The sequence below is a fragment of the Lathamus discolor genome, chromosome 3, assembly GCF_037157495.1.
Source record: "Lathamus discolor isolate bLatDis1 chromosome 3, bLatDis1.hap1, whole genome shotgun sequence".
NCBI classification, from domain to species: domain Eukaryota; kingdom Metazoa; phylum Chordata; class Aves; order Psittaciformes; family Psittacidae; genus Lathamus; species Lathamus discolor.
In genome coordinates this window covers 39775889-39801962 of record NC_088886.1, presented here as the reverse complement: position 1 = coordinate 39801962, position 26074 = coordinate 39775889, and the positions used below count along the sequence as shown (strand labels likewise).

The following is a 26074-nucleotide window of genomic DNA, read 5'->3' as shown; positions in this document are numbered from 1 at the left end:
TCGTTCCTGCGGAGAGGTGAGAGTCATGCAGTCTGCCGCCGGGGTGACTGCAGGGCTTCAGAACTCACGGGAGCTGGGTGGGTAGAGCCTGTGCCGATGGCAGAGAAGGGAGTTCCTTGTCTTGACTAATTGGCCTACGGTTACATTTAGTAATGGGGACCAGGGAGGAACGGAGACAGCTGGAGCAGTTGCCGGAAGGTAGCAGTTCTCTGAATTGTTCTCTATGGAAGAAAACAGAATTGAAATTGAAATTTGAAGGGAAAAGAGAGTAATTGAGGTTTTTTTTAAAAAACGTGTGTACATGTGTTGAAATGTACTCAGCCTTTTCAGTAAACTGTGGCTTCATATGATAAAATGCTTTGGAAAAAAAAAAACCAAAACCAAAAACCAAAACCAAAAAAACCCTAAGCAAAGTGTCTGCTAGATTCATTGCAAATGTTTGTAGGTTTTGGGTTTAAGTTTGGCTAAGACATGACTGCTTCCCTGGTATCAAAAGACAAAGTTGGAGAATCCTGTCACTGATTTTATTAACATGGTCAAATATAGAGAACTGAAAAACATAATTTTCAAAGGCATGGGACTCTTTCATGGGAAAAATAAAAGGGTATTAGCAGTGTAAGAGGTGTATTGTGAGCCTTGGGGATGGAACAGACTGCACAGTATAAAAGAGAAGTACAGATCAAAAAGCGTAAACCTCAGCAGGGTCAGTGGAAGAAAGAGCCAGAAGAGGGAGAACAAAAGGTCACTTAATCCATTCCCTTGCCCCAGGCAGGATGGAGTATACCTGAATCACTCCTCTAGACAGGTTCCTAACCTTGATTTAGTACCCCTGTCAGTCCTTTTTTTTTTCCCTTTAAATCCAGCCTGAACCTCCCTCTCTGCAGTTTAAGCCCATCTCCTCATCGTCACCACCAGAAATACAGAGATAAGATTGTTTCTTGCTCTTTACAGTGTTCTGAAATCTCAGACTATCATTGCTGTACTTCCTTCAGTCTTGGCATCAGGAGGTTGTTTCCAATTCTTTGTCCCCACCATTGTCCCTAGAAGTCCCATCCCACTTCCTGTGTCCTGGCAGGCCAACACTGATGGGACCAGACCCATGTGTTTAGGTGTACGTCCTTCTCTTTTTCTGTCCCTTCAGGTAGTGGCACATTGTTTTGTACAGCTCCCTTCACACATGGCCCTAGACGTGAGCATCCTAGCAAGGGACACACTGATACTGACTATTGAAGCTCCTGCACTGCTCCTGTTGGCATCTCTGGCACGGCAGGACCAACACCTCAGTCCTGTGACAGTCTGTGACACTCTGCAGAACAGAGCCATCACCCTGGGGATGGCTGTGCTGCTGTAGGAGGGACAGGGCCTCTCCAGAGCAGTGCCCGGCTGCCGCAGTGGGTGCTGGCCACCTGCTCTGGCCAGAGAGCGTGTGGGGTGCCCAAGGCAGCCATGGGGCGTACCATGCCAGCCGGGGCAGCCGCCTGAGTACCCCAGCAGCCTCCAGGCTCACCAGGATGGGACCATGCGGACAAAGTGACTGGTCTGCAGCACACCTTACTTGCTGAGATGAAGAAAAAGCAGGAAACAGGACCAAAGTGTAGCCTTTTTGCCTGCCCTAGAAAGAAGATTGCCTTGCCTACTTAGCGAAAAAGCACTTGGGGGGTGGTATGTCTAGAAAAATAGTGGTATAATGGATAATGCAGTTGGAGGACGCTGGTGCCAAGGCCTCGCAGAGCGGGCCGGGTGGCGAGGAGAAGTGCCGGCCGAGCTGTTTGCCGGAGACATTTTCCACCCGCTTCCCCCCCCGCCCGCTCTGCTGCCTCAGTTTTTTTTCCCTTCCTCCGAAACCGGAGGCGGCGGCGGGGCCGGGCACGTGTGCTGGGGCCCGGGCACCGTGACTCATGAGGCGCCGGGCCGCTCCGCTGCTGGGAGGATGAAGGAGGCGAGTCCCCGGGGGAGGGTAGCCCGCGACGCCTCTGCTCTTCTCCTTAGTCCCGGTTTTGTGTCGCCCGGATCCCGGAGGCTGCGCCTGGATTAGGTGAGCGCGGCCTGGCCGAGCCTCGGCCAGGGCCGGGGCCGAGGCCGGGGCCAAGGCCAAGCTGCGACTGGGCCGAGTATCCCTGCGGTCGCGGGCCCGGGTCTCCCAGCCGGCCCGTGTTGGGCCCGGGGCTGCCCGCGGGGCCGCGCTTCCGGGCGGAGCGGGGGCGGCGGCGGAAGCCGGGGCCGGGGCCGGCGCGGGGAGCCCGGGCCGCTGCCGCCGCCTCCCGCCCGCCCTCCGCGCCGGCGGCGGTGTCAGCATGCGTCCCTGACTGGGCCGGGCCCTCGCGGCCGCCACCGCCGAGCCCGGGCCGGGCCGCCGCCCGCCCGCCCTCCCCGCGGGCATGCTAGAGGTGAGTCCGGTGGGGGCGGCCGCAGGTGCCCGGTGTGCTTCTGCCCTCGGCCCCGCGGCCTCGCCCGGCGCGGCGGCTGCGGCGGGCCCCGCGGGCGGTGGCTTGCTGGGGGCGGTGGCGCGGGAGAAGCGGGTGCCCGCCCTGTTCGGCTCGGCTGGGCTGGGCTGGGCTGGGCTGGGCTCGGAGGGGGGGCGCGGGCCGGGGCGAGGGGGCAGAGACGCCGTCGGCCGGGGGATCAGGAGCCCTCCTCGAGGGCGGCCGCGCCTGCCCGCGCGTCCTGCCTTGGCCGAGCGCTGCAGCCCGGCTGGGGAGGCGCTTTACGCGTGACCCGTCCCGGGAGCCCAGAGCACTGCCGGGCGCGCCCCGCCGCTGTGCGGGGCAGGTGCGGCCGAGCGGCGCCTCCCGGGCGCTCGGGGCGGGAAGGCGGCGGCGGGCCGGGCGCGGAAGGCAGCTGCGTGTGGTGCGGAGTCCCCGCTCCGGAGGTAGGGTTTGCTCCGCAGAGGATGCCGGCAAGGGCGGCCGGCGGCCCCGGTGGGTGCACATGGCCCGTCAGGTGCGAGCCGGCCGTACTGCCTGTTCTCTGGGAGCTTCCAGAGCAACTGCGCGGAAATCTGTTCTTTTTAGAGAAAGTTCTCCAATTCAGAACTTTGTTTTGCAGCTAGTTACTGCAAGCAAATCAGTTTAAGATGCGAGTATAGTGGAAAAGCAAAATGCAGGAATGTTGTCTGTGCAAAACAGTTATTTGAGAGCCATGCATGGTTACTTCTTAAAAAAAAAATACTTCTTTTGGTGATTTTTTTGGAGGGGCGAATATGTGCTGCCAGACATGGCAGTAGCAGAGCACAGGTGACGAGTGAAACTGCATGATAGCAGGTGTAATGGGCTCTGACGGGCAGGAGTGAGGCTTGCAGATAGAAGGGAATAAATGACCGGGCCGTATCTTATTCAGGACTGCGGGAAAAGGGTTGTGATGAAACGGCAGTATGTTCCAAAGTGACAACAGGGAAATAATTTGCATAATGCATAATTAACCGACGGTACCTGCTACTGCAGGGGAGGTTTGAGGGTTAGAGCCCAAGGTTGGGTGCTTGGACACTGCAGTGGATGGCAGGCTTCTGCCAGGGCTGGCTGCTTGTGTTGGCACTGATCCTTGCCAGACCTGCTGGCATAAGCCAGTATGGCAATTGAACGTAGACAGAAAGAAATGGAAGGCTTGGCATCCCAAGGTTCACTGAAATGGGTGACAGAATAGCTGGATGTGGAAGGTTGGGATGTACCGGCTCAGAAAACCGAAATGTCAGGAGTCTCCCTGCGTGCCACGCATTGTGGGCTGAGATGGCAGCGCTGCCCGGGAGGTTTTCCAGATAGCCAAGCACCCTGATGATCTGTCTGGAGGGAACAGGGGTGCTGGGTGCATGCTTGAGCTGAGCTCTGTGGTTGCAGCTTGTGTTTTTGCAATTTAAATTCTATGAGGCCTGTGTCGCTTCTCTCCTCAGCTTCTATCAGGTCAGGTGTGGGCCAGAGTGTTGTAAAATGGAACTGGGCTTCCCTGGATTTGAAGGCTGGGCTTGAGAAGTACTGAACTTCTTCAGGCTTAGTTGAAATGAAGGATGTTTAAATAGAAAAACAATGGTGATGACTGAATGTTCGAAGTTTCATAACCAGCTAGTCTCCAGACTCAAGAAAATTTGGAAAACTTAATACCCTGTAGGTTGTATGTATGATTGTCATGGAGCCTGCCTCGTTTGCGTGACACCTGAAAGTACAGTTGTACAGTTGGATTGTGCAGTTGTTACTTCCTCAGGCTGCTGAGGAAAGATATACAGGCAATGGTGTTCTTAGTCTGGTATATGAGAGAAAAGGTGACAGGGCATATTTATCATCTCATTTCCTTAATACCATGATTTGATTAAATTTATTTTGAATGGCAGACAGGGGTCTGGGTCACAGGATGCTTTGCTGTGCTATGAAGCAGCTGAATCAATGGGCAAAACTGGGGCATTATGTGGGCAATCTGTAAGTCACTTGAATCAGGAAACTGTGCCAGCACCGTCCTGTGAACCTCCTCTGAGCTGCCATGCAGGGTATAGTTTCCATACATCCCTTCGCTGCGCAGAGCCAGTGTTCCCTGTGGCAGGAACAGCTTTCCTTTGTGAATTTCTTTTCACCTGCCCACAAAACCCTCCTCTATGCGCGTTGTCTCAGAAGTGCTGTGAAACGCAGCTGTGCCACGTGCCGCAGAGGCACGAGCTCTGTGCTTTTCTGAAAGCTGTATTGCAAACATGGGCAATCGCCAGTTGAGATGTATCCAGCGACTGCCTACCGCTTGGGCCCTCCTAGGCAGGCGCCTGACCTTCACCTTCCTGGCCTTCACCCTCATGGCGGAGTTTTAGATCTGGTGGGTTAACAAGGCATAGATAGTATCTGTCTTCAGGAATATCACCAAAACAGTTGAATTAGTGGAAGCAGAGGATTTTAATTTAAAACTTCTCTGGTATATTATTATCTAATTGTGGAACTAATTATAATCATAATTCAGAATAGACTTTAAGGTTTTTCGGTGGGCAGTCAGGGCCAGGAAGTTACACCTTCCCTGACTGCTTGTGGTTGTGGGAGCTTTCAGCCCAGTTCATCCCAGTGAGACCTGAGAGGTGGCAAAAGCATAATCCTAAGCCAGACACCAAGTGGGGGTTTGGTAGAGTGCTGTGCAGGTTCCCTGAGTACATTGCCATTGCAGCGGCCATTCCACAGGTGCCTCGGGAAGGCTGGGGTCCGGGAACGGCTCTACACTGGGCTGTGGTCAGCAAGGGCCGTGCAGCCTGCTGCTGGCGTGGATACATAAAAATCTTGGGGAGTTTTGCTGATTTTTAGTTCAGACTGGAAACATTGTTAGTTCATTCTGCTTTGGGAAGTTCAGCAGTATAATCAGAAATAAATACATATGAATCAAGCTGCTTCAAGCCTTCAGTGCAAACATTTAGTTTTAAAAATGGTTGATTTTGGTTTGCACTGTTCCACCCCTTGAGTTCTACTACTTTGTTTATTCACTAAGTCTCAGATGCTGTTTATCATTTTCTCTTATTGCTAGGTAATAATTACTGAGTTTATCTACTTTCTGCTTCCTACGGTGAGGCCAGGAGTTGAATAAACTAACCATTTTTAGACACCTCTGTGACAAATACCACACACTGACAACGGTTTGAAAGTAGCAGGTGCTGCTGTTGCCTTCTTTAAAAACCTGTTTTGCATGGAGATTTCTGGTGCTTGCCCAGTTTGAATGTCTCAGGAGCACTGAAAATGCTGTTTTCCAGAAGTTCAGAAGCAGGGAAGATCCTATTGAACAAAACCTATAGTGTCATTCACTGCAGTCTGTCCTCCGGAGGGTTTTAGAGGACTGAAAAATATCCTGTCCTGGGGCCTTTGCACAGCGTCCGGGTGGCGCTGTTTTGCATCCCTGCCCCAGGATGCAAACCTGACTTCCCTAAACTTGGAGCTCATGTATATTGGAAACGTGGAAGATAAATTTGAAGTGCAAGAGATGGTGATGCATCACACCAGACGGCTGCAACAAACATTAAGCAGTCAGAAGGGTGTTGCTCCATAGGGCTGTTATTTTGGTTGCCCAGAGGAGCACAGACCGTTAAGGCTGCGTGGGTTTTGGGTTTTATCCTGCTGTCCAGGATGGCTTATGTGGCCACAGTAAGGGTTCTTATACATGTGGTGCAGATGAAGATCTTGTGGCCAGTTCAGATTAAAATACACGCTTTCCCCTGTTTTTATTCCGTTTAAGTACTTGTTTTATTCTGCTGCTTCAGATTCAGTGTGGAAGTGGTAATGGCACAGGAATGCCTGTAATTAGGAGGATGAGCCTTAGCACCTCTTGATGCCCGGAACAGAGGATGATTGCTACTTGGGAACCACTTGTATAAACTGTGAACATAATTTTTCTAACAGCGCTAACACTGAGGAAGTCACATGTGTTGGATTATAAAAGACGCCTTGCAGTAACTATTCATTCCTTTCAAAGGCTTAATATGTGTTTTCCTTTGCCTTATGCACATTTTAAATGCAAATGCTACAAAGAGGTGATTTTGCTGTTAACAAGGGCCAGCTCATTAAGATAAAACTGCAAAAAAGTTCTGTTCTCTTTTGTTGTCAGGTTTTTATGGTTTTTGCCCGTGCTGAGGGTGGCTTCTGTAACTATAAATATTTATCTGAAAAATCCTGCAACTACTTCTGTCCAGAAGGAAATTTACTGTGATTGTATTTTGTATGTTGTGGTGGTGGTTTTTCAGTATGAACAGGGAAGGACACTGATATCAGTGATCGAGTGTTGCCTGAAGTAATCCAGTTTTGTACTGCTGTTTATGTGTGAGGGGTGGCAGAATAATCCTGCATATGAATGTGCAGGTGCTGCCAGGGGCTCGGAGATTGGCCGGAGTGTGAGCAGAGCTCGGATGTGTAGATCCAGGATTTTGGTTCATGTGCTTCATACACCTAGCAACTGTAAGGTGAGGAACCTGGCTGGGTTTGATTGCTTCTCTGGGGACTCCCATGTTCAAATCTGTGCCATTTCCAGCCCTGCATAGGGTCTGGGGTGGGGTCCATGGCTTTCCTTTACCTGCATATGTGCTGGTCTCCACTGTTTGTCTTAATTAGGTATTAGAGCAGTTGGCCTGTGATTATTATTTTTTATCTTATTTTATTAACAATTATATATTGTAAACTTCATTTCCTAAGTAATGCAGCAAAGTAAACAACATTTCCTTCCAACTACCCTGTAAATATTTACTGAAAGGATAAACATGTGAATGTTTCTTTATTGCTATCCTTGGTGACATTTGGAGTCTGTTCTGCCATGAATATGTGCAATTGTAATTCCCATTAGTGTCAATGAGAGTTCCCAGCAATTAACAGGGAAAGAGAAGGGACCATTAAAACTGTGTCACAGTTGTGATGAAACAAGATTAAAAAAATACACATTTAATATAAAGAGTCAAGAGGTGAAGGTTTTGCATATGCCCTTTTGTAGTGGAGCACGGTTCCTGGTAAGGATGTTCAAGTTGATGTCACCCCTTCCTATTCTACCTTCAGCGCTTTGTGCGGGGTGAATGTCTTAGTCGTTGCTTTGCTTGGAGACTAAAGCCAGTGGCAAACATCATTTTACACTGTTCTGTGCCTTCAGAACCAGCAGCAAATTTCCTGCTCTCAGGCCAATGTAAAGTTTCTTCTATAGCTTCAGTGGCAGAAAGAGGAGAGTGAGAACAGCAGCACTGAGCTGGTGCAGGCCAGCACACAGGAGGTCAGGCTCCTTGGTGACTGGAGGGTTTGATGCATGTTGACCTCAGGATGAGACCCAGCTATATCTTGGGAGAATTGCTTTTCCTTTGGGATCAATTATTATTTTAAAACGTCTACTTGCTGCCAGCTACTAACCTGTGAAATAGTCCACGTTTCAAATTATGTGCATCTGCTGCATTGTTATAAAAGAGTATTTTTAGTCACAATATCTTTATTTTAGGTAGCTGGGAAACTGTACTACAAAGAAAAAAATGTCAAGGTTTGCAACAGATATAATCTGTCCTCACTAAAGCTTAATTTAGGTTCTCATTAGATGCAGCTTGAATTTTCAATGGGATAATTGCTACTTGCATTAGTTAGCAATATCAGCAGCAGTTTGTAAAGTAGGAGTATACTTCTGTCATTAGGATGCTAAATAGTGTGCTTCAAGTCCATTTTTGGTGAAATCTGGTGCTTGCACATGAAAACATGGGAAGCCAGGGCTGAGTAAACTGCAAGTGGCCGTCAGTTTCGCATAAGCAGATGATAATTTCCATTAGCCAAGTGTATAGTCAGCATTAATGCAGTGCAGGGGCGCAGTGCAGGGGCACAGGCCATGCTGCCGCCACTGTTGCACAGCTGCGTGCCAGCTCGTCCCCCTGGTCTGTCCGTCCTTCTGCAGCTCCACAGCCTCCTGGAGCTGCAGGCCGCTGCTGGCAAGAAGTCCTGGAGACAAACAACTTCCAGCCCTGATCTGAGCACTGTCAGGAAGTGTGCAACTGCCTGTGTTGCTCTCAGGACCTTGTGCTTTTGGCAAATACACCAAATATTTGTTTTAACAGAAAAATATTTTGGGACATAAATATACAAGCTGTGTATCGGTGGCTCAATGGGAATGAATTTCAGCACGATAAAAAGAAGTAAGTACTAGACAGGTTAAAATACATCTAGTTGTTTCGGAAAGTGAGCTTTCACGTAGCCCTCCATTGCTCGCCCAGCATTCTTCCTGTGAATTCACAGGTGGCAGTTTACACTTCTGTGTACAGTCCAGGTTTCCCTGTTGGAAGCGTACTTTACTGTCTGCCCCTGAGGGAGGCTGCTGCTATAAAAGGAATTATTTTTTCTTTCATTTATGTACTTGCCAGTAATGTTACGTTCAGAGTTGGTTCTTACAGAAGTACGTCAGTCTTGCTTGCAGTGCACAGAAAAAAATTAACAGAGCGTGCACTGAATTTTCCCCTTATCTCACTATACCACATTTTATGTATCTCGTAGAAAGATGTTTTGTTTCTACGGTTTCAGACTTCATGTTTCAGAAGATTAATAGACTTACCAGCCCTGTTTGCTAAGCTTAGTGATGATAACATAGTAAGTCATGAGACAGTCGCAGATCATATGGCAAGGCGAAATATGCCTTGGGTTTGAACTTGGAGTTGGTAATGCACGGAGAGAAAAGTAAAATGTCAAAAGCATTATAAATAACATGTCCTGACTTGAGTGGCTGTAAGTTCAAGTTTGCTGAGGAGCCTGCATGGGAAGCTCAGTTGATGGCATCTGTGTTCGCCCTTTATACATACCCACAGAGGAGAGACAGCATTTGTGAAGCTCACGTACAGTGTTTAATGGGGCGAGTACAAAGCGCAGAGTTGTTCCTCTGCTGAGACTGGGTGCAGGTGCCAGTGGTGCAGGCTGGAGGAGCAGGGAGCAGCGCGGTGCCCGCAGCCCTTGCTGCCTGCACTGCTTGCAGTGGCTCTGCACATTCCTGCTGGCTCCCTAGCTAGTGAGTAACGGCTTGGGAACCCGGAGCATTTATGGGCCCTGGGCCCAATCCTGCTTCCAGAGAAGTTAATGGGAATTTTTTCTTTCTAAAAAAGGGAGAGTGATCAGAGCTCCTCGGCTCGGCCCATGAGGCCCTTGGCACTCCTCTCTCGGTAGTCCTTCAATGCCATGCTCACCCCTCCTCACAGGGAGGGCATGGTCCACGGGTGGGCAGCTGCAGCCCACCCAGGTTGGCCTGCAGCAGAGCACATCAGACAGGAGCATGCTTCCGAGACTGTCAGCTCTGGGATTGCAGTGCTGATATCTCTGCTGCAGTGACACCTACACGGTGTTCAAGGAGATAAGCTTTACTTTTAAATTTAAGTAAATTGCTGTAGTAGAAAATGAACTTTGCTGCGTTGATTGGGTCTAGATATACCCGAGGTGTTGAGCCTTTTAAACTACGCTCTCCGAAGGCACGGTGGAGGAGCGTGCATGCTCTGGGAGCTCGCTGAGTCATGCAGATACGTCAGGTTTTCCAAGCAGGTTGCCAAGCCGAAGGCAACAGCAATTAGTCCTGGATTCACCATAGAAAATACGTGTCTCCTTGCGCGCAGGCGCCTGAGAGCTGGTGCTCTGAGATCGGCCAAGTTGGCTCACAGAAGTGCGGGCGGGATGGCGGCTGCGCTGGGGCTGACTGTGCAGAACCACCCGCCCTTCCTCTTCCTCACCGATCCCTGAGGGCCAGTGCTCGCCAGCACAACTCACACTGGCTGTTTTGGTGTTGTTTGTGCCATCTCGTTTCCATGGATGGAAAGGTCTTGCCAACCGCACATACCAATAAGCGCAGCATGATTTACTTGTGAAAAATAAACTGCATTTTTTTCTGTAACTCTTGGAAGCTTAAAAAAAATTAAAGTCTGAATAAAAAAAATCTTTCTTCCAGTATTTGGAAGACTTTATTAGTGCCTGGGAAGCAGTCTTGACTTTGTATGATCACTTCTGGTTTTCAGTGAAATCTTTTCCGTATGAATTTTATATGGGAATCCTTCAGTGCTCAATGCATAGGCAAAACTTAAACTGATTTTGAGACTTCTTTGACAAGCAGTGAAAGGTAGTGAATCTGTGATACGGATAATACAGTTATGTGCTTTTTGGCTTTTTTGATGTGTAACGGTTAAAAATGTTGCTCTGGGAGTGCAAGCACTTGCTGCTAGGACTTAGCTGTGCAAACTGCTTAGAAGAAGGCCCCTGGGAAGATATCAAGCTTGCTGCTTACTAGCATTTTATTGAGCTTCTGTATTTATGTGCAAATATACTCCATAAATAAATCTTCAATTACGTGATTTTTTTGTGAAAAGTAACACAACTCTGTTCCATTCTTCTAATTAAATACAGCTAATGGTGGCAACTAAAATGCAAGAATTTGGACTTCTTTCGCTCGTTTTTCTGCATGACACGCAAAATTACTGCTTTGGGTTGGTTGATTTGGTTTGTTTTCAACTTCTAAGCTTTCTGGTTTTGATCACCATTTTTCATAAAAACTGCTTTTTCTTAAATCTGTCAGAAGCTATTTTCCAAATATTCCATGGTTTTTATATAAGAGTAGAATTTTAAACTTTCATATTCGATATTTGTAAATAGCTTTTAGAGGCAAGAGTGAGAATACAAGGAAAATCGTTAATCTTTTGAGCTTTTTTCCAAAGTTCAGTCACTGTGTTGTTCAGTTTTGGTAGCTTGCACAGGTACATTAATGAAAAAGGGGACGCATTGAGGAGAACTCAAGTAGAGGAGGACAAAGAGGAATCTTCCATGTGAGAAATGTTACTGGAAAGTAGATAAAAATAGTGGGGGTATGCAATGATGATAAATGTTTCAGGTATTACACAAGCCTTTATGTGGCTTTTCTCTAGAAATAAAATAGATGGGAAGCTGCAGAGCTATCTCTCAGTGTGAGTGGCAACATCAGATGGGCTTGAGCCCTTCTTTGCATTGGGTTTTCATATAGTATAATTCTTCAAACTTTTATTTGGGATTGTTTAGAAAATAAGAATGGTTAAGTAACTCCAGTGATGGGTGTAACCTTGAGTGCTTTAGATACTTTTAAAAGATTGTCTAAGGCTTTTGGTCCACAGCTGTGGTCCATTGATGTGTTAACACTGGTATTTTTATTCTGTCATAGCAGGCATTTTTGGGAAAGTGAACCATTTTTGTGTTGCATGAATATATGGAGGCCATTTCTTCTGCAAGAAGAATTAATAGGAATTTGAAGTTTATGTGTTCTCTGATTTGACACCAGTTGAGCATAGGGAAAGGCTCACTTTGCAAAGTGAGCAAAAGGCCACAGGAGACTGTACTGGAGACCAGGCTGTGTGCCTTGTGTTCAGGGTCTTGCTAGAGCAGTGGGAAAGGTCGCTCCCTTGGCCCGGCATGAGCAGAACAGGCTGGGATAGTGAGTTACAGGTGCATGTAGGTGGAACAAGAGCAATCCAGGAGCTACTACAGTGTGAAACTACGAGGAATATATGGATGCAAGAGAGTGATGAAGGGTCTGTGTTTGTTCTGTCTTGGAGATATTCCTTGATTATTCTGTGGAAGATGTGACCTCAGAAATAGTGCAGATAGCCGTGCAACAGCCATAAATAAAAACTTAACAAGGTAGCCTGTTATGACCTGGCCCATTCTAAAAATCGGACTGCCCAAGCTGGAAACTCCCTGTAGCTACCGTTTGCAGTGATGCAGAAGGTGCCACCTCACTCGCTGCACCTCCCACACCAACCAGGCTGCTGCTGGCTCTTTCTCTTTTTTTTTCGTTTTTAAAATATGAGTTTATTAAGCTCAAATGATAGCAGCCTATGGGTGATCTCATGTGCCTTTTTGTGTTACACCAGTGGTGTCCCTGAAGCCTTTTTTTCCTGGTGGCCCTAGGAGAGCCCAAGGACCCTGCACTGGCAGCAGATGGGGTCTCAGCTGCAAGCGCTCTCTGCTGGCATCATGGCACTGCAGCTTCCTCCCATACGAACAACAACCTTCCGGAAGGGCCTTCTGGGCAGTGAAATAACTGGAAATCTCTTTTTCATCCTCCCCTAAGTTCATCCTTGTTACCCACAGCCAAAGGATAAAAATGAGAGAAAAGTTGTGTGCAAGCATGTACTGAGAAGCAGTGTGGCACCAACTGGATCATGCAGACACTGGGGAATCCATGAACAAAATGAGTGTTAGCAAAATTCATCACCAAACCCAGCTCTTGGTAGAGGAGCAGAGGAAAGCTACCCTTAAAGTCTTGCATACAGCACACTGCAGTGCCAGGAGGATCCCCATTAACCGTATGCCTGCCAGCCTGCGCTGGGAGCAGCCCTGCTCTGACGTTCCTTCGTCATTCTCCTCTAGTCATAGCGGTTCGTCTGGCTGTGGTGTTGTGCAGGAGCAGCTGTTTGAACGTTGGAGATTGTTTTTCATGATTGTTGTTAGCTGTATAAAGAGTGTAACTCAAAATGAATAGGTATAACAATAAATTGCAGCAAATGCTGATTAGAAAATGGTCTCAAAGACATTTTTCACTTCTTTCCTAAAATACAGTCCTTCAAGTTTTGTTACTTTTTAATAATGGTGACTACTTTGGAGCTTTTTCTTGGTATCTGAAGACACATGTGTTTATGTAGCTTGGGTGAGATTTTTTTATGATGCAAAATTAATTGTATCGATAAGTGTTTCTGTATGGAGCACTGTGTGTGTAGTGATCTCTGTTAAGGAAAGCGTCTCCTAAACTTGGTAAGTTTTGCTGTGTACTGGAGAATAATTTTGATCTTACATTAGTGCCTAACAATTATCTTGGATACCTCAGATGGGGACAGAGCCTAGAGTTAGCCTGATTCTTGAGGGCCATTCTTAGGTTCTTGCATGAACAATGAAATTATTTTAGATTCATTTCATTTCCTTCATATAAGTTCTTACTATCATGGAAGGATATGACTGACAAATACAAATTAAATGTAAGGCCAGAATTCGTTCAAATGTAGAAAATTCTCTTATTCTGGATTTGAGATTCTTTGAGAAACAGAAACCTTTGCACTGAAATGCGGTCAGCATTATATCCTGTCTTGCAACAGATGCTGGAGTAGTTTTCCAGCGCTACCGTTGCCTTGTGATTCACGTTAATGTGAACAGGAGTCATGTCCTCACACTAAGCTGGTGTTGCCTCACTGCTCTGGGTGTCCCCAGTGAGGCAGGGCTGCGATCACTGAGGACCGGGGTGATTCCAGAGGCATGGGTCCCCTGGGCCTTTCTTGGGGGTGCTGTGCTGGGGTGTGCTCTGCAGTGCTGGGTACTGGTTTGGTGCTGCCAGCAGCTCTCCTGCGATCCCTAATGCATTGGCAGCCCTATTCCCATGTAATTTTCTTGTCCTTGGAGAGAAGCATGTGATTGTCACAGTGTTGCCACAGCTCACCATTAGCGAGCTAAAGTGACCTGGCCATTGAAACCCGAAGTCTGACTTGCTGTCGAAAGCGGAACTCTGTATAACGTGTTCCTCATTATCTGTACTCACGTCCCTTTTTGTTTGCCCTCAAGTCAGATGCAAGATGAAGCAATACACATAATTATAACTGATTTGCCTTGCTAGGAGCATGCTCGTTTTTGCAGAGGGCAGTTAGAAGTAAGGTGTCCCACTGAATTTTGCTGCAGGAGGCCTGGCAGGCCCTGCTGGGGCGGACATCTCTCTTCAGGGTGAGCAGGGAGCAGGATGATGCACAGGCTTGGAGCAGATGACATCAGTGGCCTATTCCGTTTCTGGTAATTAAGTTCAGTTTTAATCTTGCCAGGTAATTTGACGTGTGCAAGGATGTGGTGACTGCATCCAGACTTCTAATTCAGAATTGTTCACATAACAAAGTGATCATCATGTGAATGGGCAAGAACTTTGAAATCTGGAGTTTGGTGACAGGGGCAAATGTGGGAGGGGGTGCCCAGACTGGGTTAGGTCAGTGAAGTGGAGGAGCTTGTGGATGAAGCAAATGCTATTAGTAATAAATTAATAATAATGTTGAGACTGACCACGTATATGCCATAATCCATCAGGTGCTCACCGGAGCGGTCTTTTTACCCACTGCTTTATCCAGCCGTTTCTGGGGAAGGAGAAAGCCACCCTTTGCAGCCAGGGCCACGTGGCAGCCGCCTTAGGAAGGGAAGTGAAAAACGATATATCTGATTGTGAAAAGTGGGAGCCTTAGCAGTAATGAGGTGCCAGTATATTTTCCCTTGCTATACAGTAGATGCTAAGGCATCTGACCTGCAGGAAGTTAGGCTGGGTGTTCGCTGCATCTCTCAAGGATGAGAGCTCCTCCTGCTCATCTTTCCTCCCTGAAACCAACCACTGGCATCGGCTGAACTTGATGTTAGAGGGAAGTGGTTGCCATGCTTGTGCACCCCATGCTGCCCCAGAGAGATGCTGGGTTTGTGAGAGACCAATCCTGGTGTGATGCCACTGACGTGGGTCATCTAACCCCTCTCCTACGTCACTTGGCTTCTGTATGATTGCAGTTTCCCCCCCTCAAAAAAAGTCTTTAATATTCAAAATGCTGATTAATAAATAGATCTATGCTTTTTGGAAGAGTGCACAGTTATTCTGTTACAGCCTTTCAAATGTCTTTGTATAGGAACACAGTTTTTAAAATTAATATTAATTAGAACAATCACATAGGACTGATTTTAATAAAAGAGCTTTTAGTTATTTAAATTCAGCTTTTTTTAAAAAAATACTACTTTTTGGAGTTTCAAGTTAAGTCACTAGGTTAGTGTTATTTTTAAAGATAAACAACGTCTTTCTAGAGTTGCTTGGGAAATATCACTTCTTTAATGGTTGACATTCCCCTATGCCAGGATAATACAGAAATTCCCATTTCTAAAGCATATTATCTAAATGTTATAGTAAGGGAATTATAGTATGGGCATGGTTTTACTACCAGAAACAGTGTTTGCAGCTTTAGGGGTGCGGATGGATATGTGAATGCTTTGTAATACGTAAATGAACAGCAAAATGAATTAAATACAGAGTAGTCCTTCCTCCCTTTTTGTGTCTCTGGCTTGCAGGTTGAGGGAGCAAAATAATAGCTGGTGTATGCATGTCCTAGTCGAGAGACAGACACTGGCCTTTCCCTGTTTTAGTTTATAAATACACATCCATCCGATGCTGTCAGATAATGTGAATTCTGCATGTCTGGCATCCCAAATTTTGTAAAGGAGATTGATAGATACCATTGCTTCTAAAAAAAAAAAATAAATAAATTCAACATGCATATTTATTGACTTCAAAGATTTTTTTACAGTAAGAGTGGTTAATTCATAACTGCTCTTTAAAGGAAAGAGGCTTTATGGCATTTGCAGTATAACCTTCTAACTTGGAAATTACTGTAATCTAAAGTGGGAAAGGATTGAGCTATGGGATTTGTACGTCAGTGTCCTTACCACTGGTGTTGGGAATTGGGTGACAGTTTGGTTACAGATGTGAATCTTACAGAATTGATTTCAAGGAAACAGCCTTATTTCTGCATGTTGCTGTAACATGCACAGCTGGGGGTGCTGAGTTTATGACGTTGCTTCTTTTTTTCATTATTTATCCGGTTTTCGTGAACTGAGTATGCTTGGATGTGTTAAATTCCAATGTAATGTCACAGTTAGGTGTTTCTGCTAAAATAGCTTCAGAAACTGTGAAATATACTCAAGATAAACACATGTCTGATGGGGATGTGCCTAAGCAGCCCACTGAAGTCAGTGGGAGGTTGCACTGCCTTCCCAAGCAACTTTGTCAGAGCTAACATAATAGAGAAATAGCCTTTAAAACCTACTACTAGTACTACTGCTACTAAAACTATGAATATTATGTGAAGTGCCTGGGTCATAGAAGTCATGTTGAATGTCAGTTTTTTTACAAATCCAGTGTGGGACTTGCTCAGTAGTTCAGTGCTGATACCAAACTCGGTTTAAGTCAGAAGTTGCTGGGCAGGGGGGCTGTGAAACACGTGTTGCATGGTGCAGTATCGGCATTGCCACTTCTGAGCTGGCTGTTCTGTGCTGCTGCCTTGGTGTTCTGCTTTTCACAATATGTGCCAAAGTACAAATTTGAGAGAGGGGTTTTCCTGCTTTTACGTGCCATTGTATGGGGATGGTGGGTACCAGACCAGTTTTCTTTAACGAATCCTTCACTGTTACGTGGCCAAGATGTTAATTAGTTCATTGTTTCTGCTTAATTTTGTGACAGTGCTCTAATTACATCCCTTAGTTATGCCATGAAGTAATTGCTGTATGTTCTCCAAATTTTATGTTGAGATATGTTATTAGTAAACTCTGAATTTGGCAGAGGTGTTTTAAAAAATACGGTAAGGCAGGCAGTAATTTTCTAATTTATTTAAAAGACAGCCATTTGGCAATTTCAAGCTTTGATACTGTACTGTCAGTGTAAATGGAATATTGATTTTACTCCATTTCCTATCTCACTGGAGTCATTGTCATGAGGATGAATTCACATTGTGTAATGATTGGTTCTTGCTGACAGTTTTCATGTCACTGAGGCTGGTATTTTCAGCTTCCACTTTCCCAAGGGGTAAAAATAGCATTATGCACTGCTGTGTTCTTCTTTAATATTGTGCTTTTTACATGTCCGGCTTTACGCATCTTTCTCCCCAGGAGATGTGTGTGAGTTGACATAAGAAAACAGGAACATCCAGCAAACCCTGGTACAGGAACAGTGAAAGCAGTGGATCTTCGGGAGAGTCCAGAGCAGTAGGGCACTCCCATCCAGAGACTTTGTTTTTGTGTCTGAGACTGTAATGAGAAGGGGAGGAAAATGGTGTCACTAACCTGGCTGTACATTTCTTCATGGCAGTAACGGGAAGTAATAAGAGTTGAATGTATTTAATCAGAACCTGGAAACCATAATCACATGGTCCTTTCTGTGTTAGTTTCACTTTCTTGTGCATTTCCAGATAACCTTTCCATTGATTTACAAAGCTGTTTCTAAATGATTTTCATTAACGCAGCTGAGCAGACAACTGTCATCTGTCTTAACCTTTTAATGAATGACTTGTCATTGTTATTTCTCTCTTTTGTCTTTTCCGAGAATCACATTTTAATACGTTTTCAATATTTTTAGCTTCATTTCCCTTGTATTCCTAATTATCTGTGAAGGCAAGATTTTGCTCTGGCCAAGCCAATGTTGCAGCATTCTCAGGACAAGTAGTGAATACTTCCAAATTTCAAAAGGTGAGCTTCAAAAATCACCTGTGGATTAAGAACAGTTTTTGGTACTGAATGGCCTGTGAGGTGGAATCTGGAAACTGTCAGCCCCTAAATAAATTTTAATTAAAAAATATAAATTAAGTCAATCCTTTTCCTGTTTCTCACCAGGGTTCCTCCCTCTGGGTTTGTTGCAGTCTTTCCCAGCTTATCAGAGGCAGCCAAAGAAAGACATCACTTGTGTCTGCTGGGTTTTCTTGCAGATAGGGGAATTCTTTAGCATTTGAGGCTTACTGGGGAGCTGGAATATCACAGGAGAATTTCAAAGCTAGGGGAAAGTAGTTTATGCAGATAAAATAACTGTATTCCTATGCTAACATTTTTATTTAGTGGAGATACTGAAGATGTACCTCTGGTCTGAAGTCAGTCTTTATTTTTGCTAGAAGGCTATTTTTAAAGCTGACATTTCTGCTCTGTTTTCAGGTAACAAATTCTGACCAAACAGTTTTTCTTCAGGTAACTATGCGGACAAAATATACAGCTAACATTTCTTCACATTGAGAAGATTTCCCTTTGAGGCATTGCAGCTCCTTGGGGTAACCTTTCTGTTTGTAGCTGGCAGCCTGAAGAACGAAGGGTGAAATTTAGCCTCGTGTAATGTTGTTACAGATATGTCACTAACCTCAACAGGAGCAGGACTTTGCTCTGAGTTGGTGGCTAGTCCAGTTCCAAATAGAAAATTTACTACAAAGCTAGGAATAAAACCTAGTTTGGTGAGTTGTACCAGGAATATTACTCCTTTCACTACATGTGGGCACAAAAGATAGTTTTCATCTGTGTTCATTTTGTGTGTTGCCTCCACACTGTCCTTTCCTTGTCAGGGGTGACCAGCTACTCTTGTAATGAGAATGAAATTAAATATCTTCTTTTGAAAATGTGGCCTTTAACTTGCATTGGCTTTAGCATGTAAAATACATCATTTGCTGCTCTAACTCTTGGTGTTTGGAGAAATTGGTGCTTGGTAGTGGTGTGCTTGGTGCTGGCCCTTCATGACAGGTACCGTGGCACAGGTGGGAGACCCTCATTTGCTTGCCTGAGCACTTGTTACAGAAGGAGTTTTTCAATACCCGAGTCTTTGCTGTAGTCCTGAGCACTGATCAGTTGTGACTGCTGGCACAGGATGAGTCTGATTCCTGAGGGTTAGGCAGTTGAAGCAAATAAGTATCTGTGTTTACCAGAAACATACCTAGCTGTTAACTTGTGCTTGCAAGTAATTATGCATAGTTGTTTGTCTCTTGCTAGCAGGGATGAAAAATGTGGGCACGATTACAAGTGCCCTGGCAAGGAAACAACGGTGCCTGTTATAATCTTATTAGCTGTATTAGGTGTGCTTTACTTCTCCTGTAGTTTGTTCTAATCACTTAGCCCCTGGAAAAAGACCCTTAGTAGATTTTCATCGTCTATTGGTGTGCATCCACGCTGACCAGCATTTCCCAGGATATGTTTCTGATGACAGCAATGCTGCTTTGGCAGGTGATGGTGGTGGGAAATAACAGCGATTGTGGATCAGTGTCTTTAGAAAGACAGGGACGGAAACAACCTTCTGAACGCAGGTGGGCAGGAAGCTTCTGGGAGTCGCAGTGCTGGTAGGAGAATTCCCATTGTCTGTATTGGCCAGGGGCTCCAATGTTGTCCCATAGCACATCGTTGGTGCTGCCGCAAGGGCTGCTTTGCTTTTCCAGGATCTCCGTGCTGGGCCAGGAGCTATCCTTTATTACAGAGTTGTATTTACTCGTAGTCCCAGACTTCTGTGGCGTAGCTGGGTGTCTGAAACTCGTCTCGAAGAAACAATGGTTTCACCTTGGCATCTGAACGGAGAGGTTTACCCTCTCATTCCTAGCTGTTACATGCCTGGGTGGTTTTAAAGTGAACGGAGCTCGTCACGAAGCTTGTGGTTCCCCATGGCTGCGGGAGGAAGCGAGGTCCGGTCCCTGCTGGAGCGGTCGGTCACGCGGGTGCAGGCACGGTGTTCCCGGGGTCTCGGGTGAGCACGGGTGCGGGCCGGTCTGGAGACGCCGGGCGGCTCTCGGGGACTGGCCAGCACGATGGCTGTCTCGGGCAGCCAGCCGCGGCATCGGGCCCGAGCCGGCCCCGGGGGCAGGCGCCGTTTTAGGGTCTGTCCTTAGGAGAGACCCGCTGGAGCGGAGGGGCCAGCCCCCGGGCGGCGGCAGCCGCACCGCAACTTGGCGTTGCGACAGCTCCCGGCGGGGCGGCGGGGCCGCCACTCTGCGTCCGACGGGTCGCGCCGCTTCCGTGCGGGGAGCCCGTACCTGTGGCGGGCGGAGGGGAAGGGGGTTTGGCGGCGCGCAGGCGGCGGGCGGCACCATTCCCCGCGCCGCCGCGATGGGCCGCCCCCCTCGCTGCATGCCGGGTAGCGCCCGAGCCCGCCCGCTCGTCCTCCGGCGGCCGGGCGAGCCCCGGCGGGCGGGCGCGCTCCGCGCTCGGGGCAGCGCAGCGCAGCGTCTGGCAGGCGCGACCTTTCATAAGACGGCCCCCGCTATTGGCTTCCCGCCCGGAGTATCGCTGCAACGCTCGCTGCCATTGGCTCGTTCCCGGTCATGCCTGGCTCTGCCGGGGACGCGGCCCCTCTCCCCGCAGCCCGGCGGCGCTGGCGTGAGTGCCCTGCGCTGGCGGCGGCAGCTCCGCGGGCCCCCGTGCCGCCCGGCGAATTGTAACGTGTCTCTTCTCTCTGCAGGTCGGTACTAAGAAGTGCCTTTCCTGACGTCTCTGCTGCTTGGGACCGCTTCTAGAGCAGCCGCTGCTTTTTGCCTTGCTTGCTGCCAGCTAGACCGCGAGGAGAGCGACCCCGGGCAGCCACCCGCTGCCGCCCCGCCGGGAGGAGGGCGCTGCCGGGCCTTGCCGCAGGCTGCTTTACTGTAAAAATAAAAGTTTGCTGAGAAGGTCAGAGCTCTGCTGCCGAAAATCAAGGAGAGGAGGAGGAAAAAAAAAAAATAAATCCCGTCTCGATCGTTGCTCTAAATTGCTGCATCTGTCTATGCCAAACTAATCGATACCGATTGCACCACAACCCCCCGCTGCAAACCCATCTGCGAGGAGATTACCTTTCAGACAACTTCACTGACAGAGCTCGGAAATCCCGTGTCGGAGGGTCTGCCACGTTCCCATGCGTGCGTCGTGGGCTCCGGCTGGCGCTCAGGATGGGCCACTGAGCGCGCGAGGCTAGTCCCGGGCCACGCTTCCTAACGTTCACCTCGCCGGTAATCTGAGCGCTTCTCTAAGTGCGAAGCCTCTGTCCGTTAACAGTGTCACGCTGTGAACTCCCGGTGGCACACCTTCTCCTTGAGATTGCAGCCACCCAGTTTTACATGTACTTTTAAAATAGGGAACGGGGGGTGGGGGGGTGGGGAAGAAAAAGTGTTCTGGAGGTGGTGCTTTGATCATTTCCAGGTTATCAGTTCAGCTACTCATTTGTCCGTTTTATTGGAAATTTTAACTACCTGTAAAATCTAAAGATGGCTGTTAGTGTCACACCGATTCGGGACACAAAATGGCTAACGCTGGAAGTGTGTAGGGAGTTCCAAAGGGGGACTTGCTCACGACCAGACACGGAATGTAAATTTGCACACCCATCGAAAAGCTGCCAAGTTGAAAATGGACGCGTAATCGCCTGCTTTGATTCATTGAAAGTGAGTAAATACTATATTATTTTCAAGGATATACGGTTGATGAAAGAAGTGGCTGTAGCCAGAGAAACCCTGCAGCCCAAAAGGGAGCAATTGCTGGCTGCCAGCAGTGGGCCGTTTTGCTGCGTTTATTTTATTGATGTTTGTTGATTTGTTTTGCTGTTTTCCTCAGGGGAAAGGGAAGGATAGGGGGATGAAGGGAAAATATACCTGACAGGGCTCAAATGCTCCGGCATGGCTACACTGACTAGTTCTTTGCCTCCAAATTATTCTCTGCCTGTAGCTGGAATAAAGGGCGCTTCACGTAGAAACAGCAAAGTCACTGTAAGGATTCTTTGTTTTTAATAGCACAAACCACGTAAGCAATATGTGGATTTGTTTTCATCTCGTAACTACCAGCGGGTGGTTGGTGTCTCTGGACAGCTGATGGTGAATCTTAGAAGAGTGTTTTCCTCCCTAGGTTATTTGGGTGTCTGTGAGCACCCTGCTTGTATTTCTGTGCTTGGGACTGCTGTGGTTGTTCTGTCATTTTCACAAGTGCACTTGCTTAAGGAGAGGATGATGCTTAGCAGAAGGCAGGGTGCCTCTAGATGGGCAAGCAGGGCTGTGGCAGAGAGGGTGCAGCCTCACAGTGCTCTTTAGGAGAGGCATCTGAGTTTGGCACTGTAAATGTATAGCTGCTGTCTTACTGTGGCCATAGTTTCATTAATAGGTGTTAAACATGTGGATGCCAGCACTTTCTCTTCTTTTTTTATGAATTCAATCATCTTAACATTTAAATACTTATCCCACAAACAGTGCAAGATAAATTCAGTACAGTCATTAAAAAAATAATAAAAGTTGGGAAAGGGAAAAAAAAACCCTGACAGACTGATTCCTACAATATAATTTTCTCTTCCTGGGACCAAATCCGGGAAGCAGAGCAGAGCTTGAGTGTGTGGAGTTGGCTCATGGTAGAGACATGCTCTGGGGAGGGAGTTGTAGATGTAACCAGCTACTGCAGGTCGCTTGTGCAGCCAGGCCCCAGTTGCAGTGGGAGCTGAGCAGGAAGCGGGTTTATAGCGGGTTTATATAAATCCTGCAGCAGTCCTGAGTTTAAAAATGTGTCTTGTCTCGGATCAGAGTAGAGGGTAAACCTTTAAAATGCTCTCAGGCACAAATACCCAGCACCCCTGCTCCAATGCATACTGAAATGCTTCTGTTTCCATGTTGTTCGAATGTGTTTTAAAACTACAGGACTTATAATGTGGGTGTGGGGGAGGGAGAAAGGAATAAAAAATAATTTCAAATGTGGAAGTAAAAGGTTTCTATGCACTGAAAACCTGTTGGGTGATGAGCTGTGCCAGGGGCCGCCTGTGCTGATAGGGAGTCCCGGCCCCTTGGCCCACCGTCTATGCCCACCACAGCCACTGCGCCTGGGCGGCAGTGAGCCCTCCTGGCACTTCCTCTTTGTGGCAAAGTGTGTGGGCAATGGTGTGAGCCATGGTGTACTGTCATTGTCATTGGTGGCTGCATGGCCTGCTGCAGCACTGCTGCTGTGGTGGCACACCTGCCAGAAACATGGGCCTGGCCTTGGAGATTTAAACCTGCCTCCGTGTGAGAGGCTGTGAGTGATGTGTTTGCTGGGTAAGCTAGCACCAGCAGGATGCACCAGTTTGATTTTCCACTGAATTGCTGTTTGGTCGCAGGGCACGCTGTGGTCATGGCAGCCTCACCCCGCTGGCCTTGTGCTTGTCAGAGTGAGGATCCCACTGAAAAGGTTAAAACAAGACAGCAGAGTTAACTGGACATGCATCTGCTTTGCTGTGGGAGACACTCCCTGAGTTTGCTGTACATCAGTGTTCTCTGCTCAGATTTCTGATGTCCTTGGTTGCTGGAAGTGACTTAAAATCTTTGTGCTGGAGAAGGTGGCCTGTGGCACAGGACCTCCATCAGCAGGGCTCTTCCATTTCCTTTTGAAATGTAGAACATAATCATCACCTTTGTAAAGAACTGCAGGGTCCATGAATAATACTTGTAGGTAACACTACAGCAGTATTACGCTGCTGACTCCCACTGCACATGGAAAGTCAGCGCAGTAGTTGAGTTGTAAGCTGGGAAAGAATCTGCTATTTAAAAATACCCTGCTTACCAGATATGTTTACTTGTGTTCATGCTGAAAGGTTTACTTGTGTCTGTAGTGCGATGTGCCAGAGGGGATCTGATGGGTCCTCTTGACAGTCTGGGTAGCAGTGCTGGGTTGTGCTGCTGCTGGTGCTGCCAGAGCTGTAAGAGCTGCAAGAGCTGCTTGCTGCTGAGCATGGTGCTGCACCATTGTCAGGCCTTATGGCTATGGTCATCTGGTGGCTCCTGAGCTCTCAGGGTTTATTAGTCTTTTTTTTTTTTTTTTTTAGTTAAGTAGTTTGTATGATGTATGAGAATACATTTGATAACGGAAAATGGACTATATTCCTTCAGTGAATTCCATGTCCAGTCCACATAGTGGAAAAGCAGTTGATCAGTTTTGGCTTTGTTTCAGATCTTCATCAATTTTTCTGTGTGCAGAACTAAGCAGTCACTAGTTACTTCATGCTTTCTGCAATATCACAAACTTTAATGCAAAGACAATGTAGGGAAATGTTCTACCAGATTTGTCTAAACCCTGTAAGGCCAGTTAACCAAACCCCTTTTTTTTAATTTGGTAAACTATTATGACATTCAGAAGTACTATTGAATATTTCAATAATTCAGTGTGGATGTAATGTCCTTGTTCTTTACTGAAATAGCAGCACACCTAAAATTGACCTTAATATTAAATACTTGATTTCGTATAGATATATGTAATATTAGTATTAACTAAGCAGCTAATCTTGTGTTATCTCGTGGTCATAAGATGGATTTTTAGTCACTGAATTTTTCTTTGTGGACTGTGAATGCATCTTTCACTCACATATCTCCCAAAAAATTATTGTGTTTAAGAAAAAAAGAATTATATTAGCAGATATCAGGCAGGTGCGCATTAGCGCTGCAGAGGGCTGCAGCCCTGGTAGGGAATACTTGCTCGCGAGCTGGAGATGGCCAGTGTGCTCTGCTATATTTAGAACATAAACAGGCAAAGCAAATACTTTCTGTGGGGACCCCATGAAATGGCATTACCCTTCAGCTCTGCCCGGCCAGACTTTGGCCTCTGTCCCAGGTGTCCTCCGCGGGTGTTGTGCAGGGACGGAGCGCACGGAGTGCACAGCCAATCATGGGCAAATACCACTCATCCAGCCTGCTTGTCAGAGGCAGAAACAGGTTTCAGAAGTGGAACTTTCAGCTTGGGTAAAATATATGTATAAATATATATATATTCTATTTTTAATTTTATCCCTCCGTGTGAAATGAAAGCAAAAACTGTATGCGTAGGTCTAGAGCAAAAAGGGCATTTACTCCAGAGAATCTCTCTTCTGTGCCATGTTGCCACCCACAGGTCCTGTTGCTGACATTTGCAAGGGCTGCTTTGTGGAAGTGTGCCATTGCCATGTTGATCTCTGGACATGTGCATATGTTGGGAAGCATGTACCGCATGTACACCTCGCGGGTTCTTTCTTAATTCTGAATTGGTAACAAGCAGCAATTGTTACATGTTAATTAGGAGCGTGGGGGAGAAAAGGAAAGACACATGCATTCCCTGACCTTAGGAAGGGAGTGCAAGGAAGAGGTCAGGGCCATGTCAATCAGAGCAAGATTGTATCATCCTGCTGTTGCATACCCTGCTTCCTAATTAGTCCTAATGGAATCTGCAAGGCTGTCTTTAGGGTAGTGCATTAATCAAGATGAATGTGTGTGGGATAATCTAACCCTTAGATATTAAGAGGATAATTTTAAAACAAGGATGATTATGTAGTATATTCAGATTGTGCACTGGAGTGGCTGAGTCAGCTCCAGCTCTGGCTCTGTGTTGTTTAAATGCCATAGGATTTTTTTTTTCCTAAATTTGGATGCCTAAAAGCCTGTTAAACTGTCTATAGCAAAAATAAGTTCTGGAGTTTCTGAATGAGAAAACTGGTTTGCACAGAAATTTGATTTTTAGCATAATTTAAAAATATTTTTGTTTTTTTGTCTGGTTTTTTCTTTTCCTTGGAAAAATAGGCTGACGTAGAATTAATTTTTGAAGTTACGTTAACTTCATCAGATGTTCCGATAGATGAGTCATCTGACGTTTCCTGAAAACTGAGATAAATATGTCTTGACAATGGGGAGATGGATGTCAAATGCAAGTCTTAAAGGAGGCTGCAGATGCACTGAGAACACCCAGCAGCCTGCCTGCTGCTTATCTGGGTGCTGCAGCCTTTGGCTGCCACATGGTCTTGCCTAGCCATAGATTTTTGGAAGTGTGAAAACAGTGAGGACAAGAGCAGGGAAAGGATGATGAGGATTCAGATTGTCTTTTCCGTGCTGTGGCCTGGTTGTGGTCAGCACTGCTATTCGTCGGCACCTCTGCAGTGCAGTAGTGGGCTTTCTATGGGGTGTGAGGTGGTATGATCCAAAACATGCCAGTTCTGACTGTTCCCAGCTTCACATGAGTTCAGTTTGGGCTTGGTGAACACGGCTTCGCCTAAATCATAGTTTTTTCCTTTGGAGCTTGATGTTCACTACGGGCACTGCAACTTTCAAATAAATGTTTGCCCTCTCAAGTTATGCTCCTGCTGGGGCAGCTGCTTCCTGCTGGAGTTGGATGTCCCAGTGAAGTGT

At 46.9% G+C, this 26074-nt stretch overlaps 1 protein-coding gene across 15 annotated transcripts in view; it reads left to right on the top strand.

Moving 5' to 3' along the window:
- MBNL1 (muscleblind like splicing regulator 1) overlaps window positions 1-26074 on the top strand; it is a 133166-nt gene that overhangs the window by 35599 nt on the left and 71493 nt on the right. For 3 of the 15 annotated variants that reach the window (XM_065674746.1, XM_065674739.1, XM_065674738.1), the window contains exons 1-2: window positions 1846-2035; window positions 20410-21361. The exons of 2 other annotated variants lie outside the window; for them this stretch is intronic. In XM_065674746.1, the coding sequence (XP_065530818.1) occupies window positions 21188-21361 (174 nt within the window). In that variant the 5' untranslated portion in view covers window positions 1846-2035; window positions 20410-21187. Of the gene's footprint in view, window positions 1-1842; window positions 2036-2265; window positions 2388-2710; window positions 2870-20105; window positions 21362-26074 lie in introns of those variants that run through there. 10 more of the 15 variants (XM_065674744.1, XM_065674734.1, XM_065674741.1 and 7 more) reach the window with 10 other exon arrangements.